Below are 13948 nucleotides of genomic sequence, written 5' to 3' on the forward strand. Positions count from 1 at the left end.
TTGCCATTCTATCCTTTCTCTTGAGAATTTTAATGCAAACTTTCCCTCATTTTGTTTGTTTATTTTTTAATTGAAAACAGCATCTTCGTACCAGAATTGGCTTTTGAAAAAGACAAAACCAAGTTGAAATCATGTCCCCGTTCTGACCAACACTGTGACCTTGTTGGTAAAATTCCACTATTCATGAAATGGGTCTCAAAGTTTCATGAATTAAAATGAGAACAAATAAATGAAGTGGTTAAACTAAAATAGCACACAGTAAGTAGCCTAAAAGTTAAAGTTCCCATTCCGTTTACTTCTCAACAAATTCCAGAGCACACCATGGACCCGCTTAATAGCAATAACTTTCATACCTACAACATGTTACCACTTACATATATTTCTGTATATACTAGCTTTACAGTGGCTCCCCTCTTCACTGCTGACATGCTTCTTTGTCTGCATGAGAAACTGAAGTTCAAAGAGGTGACATGACTTGACCATGATCACACAGGTGATAGAGAGCTGGAGCTCAAATCCAGACCTCTTAACTGCTCGTACCCACACTCTATGCACTGAAGTCAAATTGTCTACTTCATCCATGGATTCAAGAATCATTCTGTGACCTAAGCTTATTTTCCTCACACTAGTAATTGACAGTTAAGGATTCCACTGATACAAAAAGAAAAAATTTAGTAAAGCTTGAACGGATAAAGCCTTTATAATGATTTTTAATGTCTCCCACTCCCTTCTATGAAAGGCAGCTTTTAAAGATATAATTAGTATTCCGAGTCCAGGGTGATGGTAAGCATTATGTTTTTGCATTATCATGAGATGGCAAAATTATCTATTCTCAAAGGACCAGCTGCTGCAGGGCAACTGGCACCCATCCTGCCTATGTTCTCAAAACTATTTTAATTGGTAGCTTTCCGGAATTTATTTTATATATGCATATGTTTTATTTTTTAGTCGGTCAGAAAAAAAAATGTATGTGTAAACATGTTAAAGCCATACCATCTGCTGGCATGAGATGACATCACTGAATCTTCATGAAATGTTTCATCTCAGGATTTTTAGGCTACTCAGAGGCAAGGATGCCTATAACCCACATCCTCATTCAGCCATGGAAAAATTATGGACAGAAGAATGACAAGAAAATTCTTTTCATGCCTTTTGTATATTTCTACTATGGTCCTATGATTTTGAAAAGATATGATGACCGGGGGTGAGGGGAAGTAGGGGGAAGAGGGCACCAAGCACAGTCTGAATATATGCCAATTTCAATATGATCCTCATAAAAATAAAAAATAATAAATAAATAAACATAAAGATAAAGATGATGCCCAAAACACATAGAACTGCTCATTACATTTTATGTATGTGGTCCCAAGAGGAGATAATCCACATTTTGAAGTAAGAATACCTGAGATAAAATACAATCTCTGCCCAAATTACTGACAACTTGAAACAAGGAACTTAATCACTTAGAAATACTTTCATTGCTAAAATTTAGATCAGAAGTCTTACTCTACAAAGTTACAGAGAGAATGAAATCATTGAGCATGTTATAAATCAATGAATATTGCACTGATACCAATAATAACTATTTGATTTATTAGGTATATATTATTATTTATATTAGGTATATATTATATTCATATATTATTTATTATATATAGTCAAGTTTAATTTTTCCCCAAGAGCCTTCATAGTAGGTATTACTATTATGATATTATAGCAATATATTATTACTATAGGTATTCATACTAGGTATTACTATTAAATCTAGGCTGGGTGTTGTCACACACACTTGTAATCTCAATGCTTGGGAGGCTGAAACAAGAGGATTACAAGTTTCAGGCAAACCTTAGCAATTTAGAAAGACCTTTAGCAACTTAGTGAGACTGTGTTGTGTTTCAAATTTTTAAAAAATAGGGTTGTGTCTGTATCTCAGAGGCAGAATGTCTCTGGGTTCAATCTCCAATACCTAAAATAAAAACATAAAATAAATTTAAATAAAGTAAAATAAGATGAGAATATGGATGCTTAAAAAGGATAAGAAAATTGCCTATAATTATAAACGTAGGAAAAAGAAGATAAAATAATTGAATCCATAGGTATTCTTTTGTTTATTCAACAAATGTTTGCTACATAATAAATCTTCTGAATTAAATTGGACATGGGAAGGAGGAAGTGGGTAATGGAAGTTGGGTAAGCTGCTTGATCCTGGCCACTGTGTAAAGAATGGATTAAAAATGACAAGTGAGAGGTGACACTGACTTTATTCAGGGTAGTAACTATAATGATGAAAACTGCATGAATGGAGATGTATTTGCAGGTACTCCATAGGTATCATGAAACATGTGCTGATGGTGAGAAGCAGTGAAGCAAGGGTAACTCCTCATTTGGGGATCTGAGCAACATGATGACCTGAGGTTGAGAATATTAGAACAATGTGCAAAGAAATAAAATCTTCTTTTTATTTTTTAATGTTTTAATTGATTTATTTCTTTTGGTCCCAGGGGCTGAACCCAGGGGGTTTCTACTTCTGAGCTACACTCTCATCCCTTTTTATTCTTTATTTTGAAACAGGATCTCATTAAGTTGGCAATGCCCTGCAATTCTCCTATCTCAGCCTCCCAAGTACTGGGATAGTGGACATGTACCACCACACCCAGCTATAATGAAAACTTTCCAACCACAAGCCCTAAACTCTTACCAATTGTTAATGAAATTAATTATTATCATTAGAGAAATGTGAAGTTCAGGCCACATGACTATTAACTACCTTGGAAAGGATAATGGAAATGTCCAATCATTCTTTCCAATGTCAAAATGGAAAAAATTAAAGTTTAACATATAATTTGCCATAGTTCTTAGTATCCAAAGTAACTATCTTGGGTAAAATTGCCTAAGACTCTTCAAACTTCATTAAATCTGAACTTCAATATTTATAGTTTTCAAGAAATTATTCTAAGATAATTTGCCAGAAAGTTAATGTATTTATTTTAGATGATTGAGTCATATATATTTTCCTTCATTCTACAATTTTATATTTTCAGATTTTTTAAATGCTTGTATATTATTTTATAGCTATTAAAAACTTGAGAAAATATTGTCTAAAATTACATTTATTATTTCTATATAGTCTGTAGCAATAATAAATTTTGAAAACCATTCAAAGCATAACCTTCAACCAAACCAAATGAAACCAATCAAAGTTACAATGTAATGGACAAATACTTTAAAATACCTGACCTGCTCACTATGCCCTACAGGATCCCTCCCAGCAGCATGGCCTGGAGCTCAGGCTAGAAACTGACAAGTCGTGTGGTCAGTGTAAGGAAGGCTGGCGAGCTCCAGGTTTTCTTAATTCCTTGCATTTTAAGTATTCTAATTTTTGTTTAAATTTTGTATTGGTGCATTGTAGTCATACATCTGAATGGGGTGCAAGATGGTAGAGGCACACATGCACATATCACTCATTTAGCCCTTCCCCAATTCTCACCCCATTCCCTCCTCCCTTACTCCTTCTCATGATTGGCTTAGTGATTGACTTTGATATGTTTGTGAATGTACATCATGTACATTAGGGAATTTCCCTCTTCTTTCCTCCCATGCCCCTCAGGTCTCTTTATTTGCTATCTATGGTTTCTCCTTCTTGAACATTATAAAAGTCTATACATTCTTTACTTCCTTGCACAGTAAGGTTAGAAAACATAAGAATATTCTTTTAAAACCTCTCCCAGCAACTCCTGAATCCCACCTCTCCTCTTCCTTCCAGGGTCAATGATTGTATCTTGCGGGTGAATGAGGTGGATGTGTCCGAGGTTTCCCACAGTAAAGCAGTGGAAGCCCTCAAAGAAGCGGGCTCTATCGTCAGGCTGTATGTGCGCAGAAGACGACCCATTTTGGAGACAGTTGTGGAAATCAAGCTATTCAAAGGGCCAAAAGGTAATCAAAACTTAAATGACTCATGAGATGTCATGAGCAGCAAAAAACATTTAGCTGACGTTTATGTCACGATCATGCTATGATGCACATTCTTTTGTTCTCTGACATTCAGTGCTTACCAAGAGATTGAAATTCTGCAGTAGTGGTATTTACAGAGTGAAGAAGAAACCAAAACTCTTAATCTGAACTCAGATGAGGTTATATTTGTGTTATAATGTTCTTATTAGTAATAATAGCAAAAACCATTCACATTTTCCTATACATTTTGTAACTTCCTGGATCATCCACTCTTGGCTAGCATATTAATACTTTCTAATTTTTCAGATATAAGTGATAAATTCTCTCACTTAGTAGCAATGTTAATAATAATAATTAATAATAATAATTAAAATAAATAAATAAAATAATCTATACTAATACAATAATGATAACACTGTTGTGATTTGTTTTTTGTGATTTTTATGCATCGAACCTAACAAATACTATATAACATCTTATACTTGAAATATCCAAATAAGTTAAAAAAATTTGAAATGTCTGAAATTTCTAGAGGTTACGTGTTTATTCTAGGCAATCACATACAAAGTGATAAGAAACTTCATGCTGAAGTTCATATAAGAATAGTCCTTGAAGCACTGTTCTTTAGAATGAAGATGTTTAATAGCCTATTAATAGTATTTTAAGTATTTTAGAAAAATTGAATAATTGACTTAATAGAATTTAAGTATTTTAGGTGGTGACTGGATAATTGCTATATTCTTCAGGTAAATAATTTCCATTTTCTTTTAAGATCTATTCAATTTCTCATGCTAAATTTTATTAGAAAATTAAGTATTAACCTTCTCTGGGAGGCAGCAGCAGGTGATATTTAAGATCTCAAATACAAGAGTCAGGCAAGAATAAGTTTAAAATCTTGCCTCAACCACTTCTTAACAAGGTCACCTTTACTAGATCAATCTTCTCGTTTCTAAGTGGGGATTATAATAGAAGCTTCTGTCTCATTGGCTTTTTGAGGATGAAGCATTTAACTAAAAGCCCAGTGAGCTGGTAGACCCTGATGGTTAGGAGTACAGACTTCAGAGCCAAAGTGTATAGATTGGAGCCCTGACTCTGCAGCTCACTAGCTGTTAGTCCTTGGGCAAAATGCTTAATCTCTCTTTGCCCTAATGTTCTCATCTACAAAAAGCAAATAAAAATGCACTTGCTCTTATAGATGTTTTGAGAATTAAAGGAATCGATTCACATTAGGTATTTAGAATAAAGCCTGACACAAAATGACGGTGCGACAAATATTAGCTATATATACATGTTATTTGGCATATGATTTACTCTACACAGACTTAACCTTTGAAACAATTGCTTGTTTCCTTAAATTGGCAATTTAAGGAAAATACAGAGAAATATCTCATGGGTTAAATTTAACTATATTATCATCATAGAATTATATTTGAAAAAGCAGAAAAACATTCTCATACTCTAATCTTTTGTGGTATGAAAGACTGTATACACCTTTACTAAAATCATATTGGCAAGGCACTTGAAAGCCAAACAAAGTAGGTATACATATTATATCTATTAAATATATATGTATAATCAATATGTAGCTATTTCTACAACTCAATTATCATCAATTGTTCAGCACCCCTTTAAGGCAAATACTAATTTTAAGCAATAAGCAAAGCACTGCCATTCATTTATTAGCTTCCTAATTTCCCAGTCACTTGATGACCTCCATCTGCTCAGCAGAACATTTAAATCCTGTAGGGAATTGATGACTACATCTTCTTAATGTTATCAGGAACACACTATTTAGATCTATATTTTTGGCATCAGGGTATCCTTTTAGCTGGTTTACTTCATTCTGAACTGTTTCCTTCTTTGAGCCTGGAGTAGGGCAGGAATCGTCTTGTGACATGGGCAGGGAACTGGGAAAGAAGCAATCGTGTTTACATAAGCAATGACACAGTGAAATGCACAAATGATAGGTTCTGGGCTTCACACAGGTTTGGTCCACTGAGCCCAAGAATGAGAATAATTTTGGATATAATTTTTCATCCTGAAAGTTAGCTCCGGCCAGATTTCTATGGGGACTACTGGGCTGATGCTAAGTCAGTTCGACAGTTTGTACTACTGATACACAGGTATTATTGATAGGGATTTTTTTTCTATATATCAACTATTGATTTACAAGAAAAGAAACTGTTCTAGTCATTGTTTGAATTTCCCATGTCTCTCCCAGTGCTTTAAACACAGAAAGCCAAGAATTGGAGAATATTAAATAATTAAATTGTATTCAACAGTAAATCTGATCATTCTTTGCTATCCCCACCTATTCTTAAAATTCTTTGTTTTTGAATCACAATATATTTGAAGGGAATTTCTATCCATGCTTAACATCTTTCATGGAAACTCGTTTGCACTATGGAGAAAGAAGATGAATCAGGTGTAGTCTCTTTCCTTGAAAAGTACTAATGAGAAAGAAGCAAAGTCAACTAACTTTAATGTGAGACAGATGAAACTGGCTCTGTGTCAGAGTTTGAGCTGTGGCTCTAATGGGGTAAAGAGGAGAATGTGGTTCATCTTAACCAGGCAAGCCACCATGTTCCAGAGGATTTAAAAATGGAACAGGTACGCATAGGTCCTAATCTGCTGTTCTTTGAGCACATAGGTAATCTGTAGTGAGCATCAGCAATCTAGCCAACTGAGCTAACTAGATTCAGTTATGTGTATTTAATATGGGATAATCTGAATATACATTATTTTCATCCTTCAAGTTTCAACAAATATTTATTAATATTTACTATGTAGCTGTCCCACTGCCAGGCAATAGGGATTCACAAAGAAGAAAGAGGCAGTTCTTGCTCTCATGGAGATTGTGATCTGGTGGGAAAGACACCTAGAATGTAAACTGGGAAAAATACTGTAAAAGATAGAGAGAAAACACTAAATCATCAAAGGAAACTTCTCTAAGTAACTACCACCTAATCTAAACCTTGAAATATAAATCAAAATGGAAACATAGCCAGATTAAAGAGTAGAGGAGCATGTTCCCCATGTAAATAAAGACATGTGTGTTTACAGGTTCTAGTATAGCATATGATCATACAAGGAATGATTGGAAATGGTATGACTGAAGTAATCAGGCTAGATCATGCCTGTTTTTTTTTTTGCCTCTGTTTAAAGATGTGTGTTCATTTTTTCATATTTTACAGTTTTATTTTTTGTGGTACAGAGGATTGAACCCAGGGGTATTCTACCTCTCAGCTATACCCTTATGGCCCTTTTAATATTTATTTTCTAAATTGGTGAGTCTGGCTTCAAACCTATGGTCCTTCTGTCTTAGCCTCTTAAGTATTGAGGTTACAGGCATGCTCCACTTTGCCTGGCTTAAAGATACATACTTGTTTTAAAATGCAGTGGGAACTTATAGCAAAATATTAATCAAGGGAGGGATATGATCAAATCTGTTTCTTTAGAAAATTATCCCAGCTGTTACAAACAAAATGAATTAAAAGGAATGAGTGAGAGTAGAGATAAGTAAGGGGTTGATAGGAAAAAGGAGAAAAAAGGTGAAGATATTTAAGGTAAATGTTGGAGTAGTTGCTACTTACTAAAAAGGTAGATAAGTTGTATCAAGGATGAGCCCGTTTTCCAGCTGGCGTGCCATCTGTGAGAGAAGGAAGAATATAGAGAAATTTTGTGGAGAGATCAGGAATTAACTTCTGGACATATTGGAAATGTGGGGTGCAACTGAAAATGAGATCCCAAGGAACTAGAACTCAGGAAACTGAAAATTCTGTTAAATTAATGCGCTGATTTTCCCCTGTATTTTTCTCAAATATCTGGAATTGGATCAGTAACTGTATAATTGATTTTCTCATTTTATATCAATAATCTTCAGTAGTAATAAAAATCATAACTTTGGTTTCTTTAGCTACTGTGAATAATTATCGGCACTTAATCTATTTTATAGTCTTTCTTAATACCCAAATTGTTTTCAGCTTAGAGATTGTTTTTTGTTTTCGCACAAGACAGAAGGTAAATAATTTTTTTCTTCCTGTTCAGTAATAAAATATTATGAAATTCTTTGAAACCGTGATTGGTAGCAGAATTAAATTCACAGTTTTCAGTCCCATACTCTGTGACTATTGCACGAGTTGCTAATCCTGAGAAAACTTTTAATGTCTTGGGATTCTATCTTCATAATATTGTTAAGTTTTCCAATAATCAGATAAAGCTATCTGTTTGACCTGTATCAATGTATTTCAGTAATTAATGCTTTTGTAATATTCAACTCTAATTTAGAATGTCTTTTCTTAAAAATATAAAAATCTCCCTAGCCTCATGGTTAGAGATTTGTCACTAAAAGCAACCAGGGTATCTGTGTGTGGGCAGTCAAATGAGGGGGGGAAAAATGGGTAATCATATGTAGAAAGCAATGATTAAGCAAATCCATTTAGATTTGCCAAGCAAATGAGAATCAAGCAAAGAAAGGAAGTCTGAAGTGAGTATATGGTTCCCTGGGGAAATAAACTTACAATAAAAGCCAAGTGACTTTCCCAAGAACACTCTAAGCCATTACCTACAAGAAGCTATATAATTAAACAGATGTCAAACTGTTAGTTGCTATGGCCTAAGCAAAGCAACTCAGAGCACCATACGAGGTTAGGTTGCTTTTTATTTCTCTGTGTGTGTGTGTGTGTGTGTGTGTGTGTGTGTGTGTGTTGTATGTTTGTGTAATACTGGGGATTGAACCTAGGGGCATTCTACCTCTGAGTTATATCCAAGCCTTATTATTTTTTTTTATATTCTTTACTTTGAAACAAGATCTCACTATATTGTGGAGAGCCTCACTACGTCACTGAGGCCGGCCATGAATCTGTGATCTTCCTCTCTCGGACTACAAAATACTGAGATTTCAAGTGTGCAGCACAATGCCTGGCTACAGATTGCTTTTTATAAGATACTCATGTTATAATACTGGTACTTGGGAGGCTGAGACAGGAGGGTCAAAGATTTGAGGCTTGCCTCAGCAACTTAGCAAGACCCTTTTCCAAAATTTAAAAATAAAGGCTGTGGATGTAGCTCAGTAATAGAGTGGTTGCCTAGCATTCATAAGAACCTAGGTTCAATTCCCAATACCACCAAAAACAAAAAGCAAAATAAAAAATAAAAAGAGTTGGGAGTATAGCTCAGAGTAGAATGCCCCCTGAGTTCAATATTCAGTAGCCCCCTTCCAAACCCAGAGGTATTCTGCCTCTGAGTTATACCCCCAGCTTTATTTTTTATTCTTTACTTTGAAACAGGATCTCAATAAGTTGCAGAAGGCTTCACTAAGTAGCTGAGGCTGGCTGAGAACCTGAGATTCTCCCCTCAAGTACTGGATTCAGCCTCTCAAGTACTGGAATTAAAAGTGTGCACCACCCCGCCTGACTAGAAGTTACCATTCTAATCAATGTTTATAGTAGACATTACTAATCATTGAAGAAGCCATGTATGTATTGAGGGAATTCCTGAATATCTATTTGTGTATGTGTGGTGCTAAAAGATTGGTTTGTTTTGTTTTGTTTTTTATCTTTTTTTATTGATGCACTGTATTCATACATCATAGTGGGATACAAACTTTTGTAGACATACATGCACACATCGCCCAGTCAGCCCCCACCCAATCCCCACCCCATTCTCTCCCCATCCCTCCTTCCCATGCTTGGCTTAGTGGTTGACATCTAGTATTATAGCAATTTATCCAAAATTAAAAATGATAATCTCACATAACAGTTTCATTTGTCTGATACCAAGCGTTTGATGATTTAAAGATAGCATTTCAATATTTCTTTTTGCTTTCTTTCTTACCAGAGGATATTTTTTTTTTATTTTTTTAGGTGAAACTATCATATATTTATATATTTATTTTTCAGAAAAAAAAATCTATCCTAATATGGAATATGGACTCTAGATACCCAAAACGATCTTGAAAAAGAACAAAGCTAGAAGATATATATTTTCTGATTTCAAATGATATAAAGCTACAATAATTGAAACAGTGTAGTACTGTTCTAAAGGCAGATATATAAACCATTGGAGTTAAATACAAGCCTAGAGCTAAATTCTTCCCTATATTGTCAAGTTATTTTTGACAAGGTTTCCACGAACATTTGGCGGTGGAAATAATAATCTTTTAACTAAATATTGTTGAAAAATAATAATTACATGGAAAAGAATAAAATTGGACCCCTACCTAATCCCATATACAAGTATTAACTCAAAATAGATAAAAGGCCTAAATATAAATCTTAAGACTATAAACTTTTAGAAGAAAATCTGGGTCATAAAACCTCACAATATTGAAATTGGCAGTGATTTCTTGGATATGATTTCAATGGCACAGGCAACAGAAGAGTATACAAACTCCCTAAAAAATAAAAAAATATTGTATATCCAAAGACAATGTAAACAGAGTTAAAAGTTACTGATAGAATGGGATAAAATATTTCCAAATGATATAACTTAAGGTATATTAATATTCCAACTAGAAATCCTAAAAATTAACAACAATAAAGGCAAACAATACCCTTTAGAGATAGGTAAAAGACTAACATAAATAATGAATCTCCACAGATAACCAATCTTAGTTGTCTGTTGGATGGAAAATCTTGTTTCTCTGGTTCTGGTGTGTGTTACCTATTTCTTCTTTGTAGTTAATCTATTTGAGTATTTTCTCTAGTGCTGGTTTTGAAGACATAAATTCCTTCAGTTTCTGTTTGTCATGGAAGCTTCTTATTTCTCCATCTAATTTGATAGAAAGTTTTGCTGGGTAGAAAATTTTTGGCTGGAAGTTGTTTTCTTTCAGAGTTTACCCAGGGACATTCTACTTCCAAGCCACACTACCAATCTTATTTTATTTCATTTTTTAATTTGGAAACAGAGAGCCTCCCTAAGTTACTGAGACTGGCTTTGAACCTGTGATCCTCATGTCTCAACTTCCCAGGTACTGGATTTGCAGGCATGTAAAACCATGTCCAGCCCTAAACATTTTTAAAAAGCCTTGGGAAATATAACAATTATCTGAACCTCTTTGTGCATCTATTTCTTCATCTAAAAAATTTGAACACCTCATTTGTAAGGGTATTTTCAGGACAAAAATTATAATTCTTTAACAAATATACTATTTTACTTTTATTATTATCATAATAGACTAAAGTTGAATAGAGAAGAGCAGCAAGTAACTCATTCCAGTACTTTAAAAATACCTCCTCTCCGCCGGGCATGGTGGCATTCCCGCACTTGGGAGGCGGAGACAGGAAGATTGCACAGGTTCGAAGCCAGCCTTGGTGGCTTAAGAGACCCTGTTCCAAAAAAAGGTCTGAGAGTGTAGCCCAGAGGTAGAAGGGTTCCATCCCCAGTACCAACATAAATAAATAAATAAATAAATAAATAAATAAATAAACCTCCTGTGATATTTAAACCTGATCTAACCCCTTAGTCTTTAGTATTAATAATTTTTAATTAATCATATATTCATTTTTAATATTTAGCAATTTCTCATAAAGCCAGTATATATTTTGCTTTGGATGCATATATGCACACAATACCATGAATATGCATATATGTATATTTACATATATACATATACATATATGTGTATATGCATATATACTCATGGTATCTTGGTGCTGTTATGTGTATATATGCACAGATAGGTTGTATGCAACTGTGTTTTTCTTTCTGTCCTATATAAATTTATTTGCATTTGGTTTGGAATATGATTGACTTATGAATCTATATTTTATGAAAATGTGTGAATATATTTATATGAATATATATATATATTTCCTTTTTATTTCAGTATATTCTGTGTGTTGAAATATCTCTGAACATATTGAAAGGTTATGATATCTCCTTAGCACCAGTTTCTACTCTTTGGCTTTACCAATGCATTCTGCTCCTGTTTCTCGTCCTCCTCACTCAAAGTGAAAAGTTCAAAGTCCTGGTTCTCTCTTCTTTGCTGTCTTTATTGAATCAGCAATAATATCCTTTGAAAAACATGTACAATAAAACCAATCCTCTCTTTAAAATCTTCACTAGTGTTATTATGAAGTTCATGTCTTTATGATATTTTACCTGATCTATTATAATAGAATCCATTACCTATATCTCCCTCTTATTTCTACATGCTACTTCTAGATCAATATTCCAAAAATCACAGCTCTATTAATGGTTCTTCCTTGGCCAGAAGTCTTCATTACTTTTCATAAACTTTTATTGGTGTATTAAAGTCTCACATCACAATGTATCCTATTCATAGAGATAGTGACATACATGGACACAGTACTTTGTGAGCTTCCACCCATCTCCCTCCCCCTTCCCTCCATTCCCCACACATGATATTAGGACTTGCACTGCTATTCTCACATACGTTCATAATGTCATTGGAAGTGTTTCCCTTATTAATTCTTTCCACTCCAGTCTCCCCAGAACCACCTCCCTAACCCCACTGGGATTTCTCCTCCACTATTTAAACTCCTCTTGTATCCCTATTACTTTCTAGCTTCAGCAAATGAGAGAAAACATATGAGTCTTCATTGTCTGACTGGATAATCTTATTTAACATAATGTTCTCCAGGTCCTTCCATTTTGTTGCAAATGACATAATTTTGTTCTTTCTTATTGCCAAGTAGAATTCTATTATGTTTATATCCCATAATTTTGTAATCCATTAATCTATTGATAGACACCTAGGTTGGTTCCAGAATTACCTATTATTAATTGTGCTGCTGTAAACATTAATATGCGTGTATTACTATAATATTCTTGTTTCAGTTCTGTTGGAAAGATACCCAGGAGTGGTATAACTGGATCACATAGTGGATCCATTCCACATTTTCTGAGGAATCTCCACAACAGCTGTATTAATTTTTTTGGTGTTTGAAAATTTTATTTTTTTTTAATTTTTTATTAGAGCATTGTAGTCATACATCTTAAGGGGTACAAAACAGTGGAGGCATACATGCACATATCACCCAATTAGCCCTTACCCAATTCCCGCCCTATTTCTTCTTTCTCACTTGTTCTCATGTTTGGCTTAGTGATTGACATTAATATGCTTGTTAATGTACAGCATACGTAGTAGAGAATTTCCTTCTTTCCCCTGATGAATGAATTACAAAACTATGGGATGTGTACACAATGGAAGTCTACTCAGCCATAAAGGAAAACACAATTACATCATTTACAGGGAAATGGATGGAACTGGAGAACATTATGCTAAGTGAGATTAGTCAGTCACAAAAAATAAGAAATCAGATGCTTTCCCTAATTAATATGTGGAAGCTAGAGAGAAAATGGGTCATAGGAGAAACTCTTGACAAAGAAAGAGATACTTTTTGTTTGTTTGTTTTGGTGGTACTGGGGGTGGAACCCAGGGCTTTTCTACCTTTGGACTATGCTCCCAGACCTATTTTCTTCTTTATTTTGTAACAGGGTCTCATTAAGTTGCTGAGAGCCTCACTAAGTAGCTGAGGCTGGCTTCGAACCTGTGCGATCATCCTGTCTTTGCCTCCCAAGTGCAGAGATTACAAGCATGCACCACCACGCCCGGCTCTAGATGTACTAATTTTTAATTCCACAGAGTGTAGAAGAGTTCCTGTTTCCTCACATCCTCAACAGCATTTATTGTTGTTGTTTGACTTACTGATGATTGCCGTTCTGTAGGAGTTAGATGGAATCTCAGTGTAGTTTTGATTTGCATCTCCCTGATTGCTAATGACATTGAACATTTTTTTCATATATTTATTGACATTTGCATTTTTCTTTTTGTGAAGTGTCTATTTCACTTACCCATTTTTTTTTCAGTACTAGGGATGGAACCCAGGGGCCTTCTACCTCTGAGTACACCAATAGCCCTATTTTTTTTTATTCTTTATTTTGAAACAGGATCTCACTGAGTTGCAAAGGGCCTCACTAAGTAGCTAAGACTCTTCATGAACCGCAATCCACCTTTTTTTTTTTTTTGATG

General features: G+C 34.5%; 1 protein-coding gene across 20 annotated transcripts in view; it reads left to right on the top strand.

Moving 5' to 3' along the window:
* The window catches only part of DLG2 (discs large MAGUK scaffold protein 2), a gene marked incomplete at both ends in the record, with an annotated part of 2113672 nt that overhangs the window by 1517433 nt on the left and 582291 nt on the right, over positions 1–13948 (top strand). For all 20 annotated transcript variants that reach the window (XM_080704556.1, XM_080704554.1, XM_080704555.1 and 17 more), the window contains one exon: positions 3764–3933. In XM_080704556.1, the coding sequence (XP_080560682.1) occupies positions 3764–3933 (170 nt within the window). The remainder of the gene's footprint in view (positions 1–3763; positions 3934–13948) is intronic.

The sequence above is a fragment of the Muscardinus avellanarius genome (genome assembly GCF_963383645.1).
Source record: "Muscardinus avellanarius genome assembly, chromosome: 1".
In the NCBI taxonomy this organism is placed as follows: Eukaryota; Metazoa; Chordata; class Mammalia; order Rodentia; family Gliridae; genus Muscardinus; species Muscardinus avellanarius.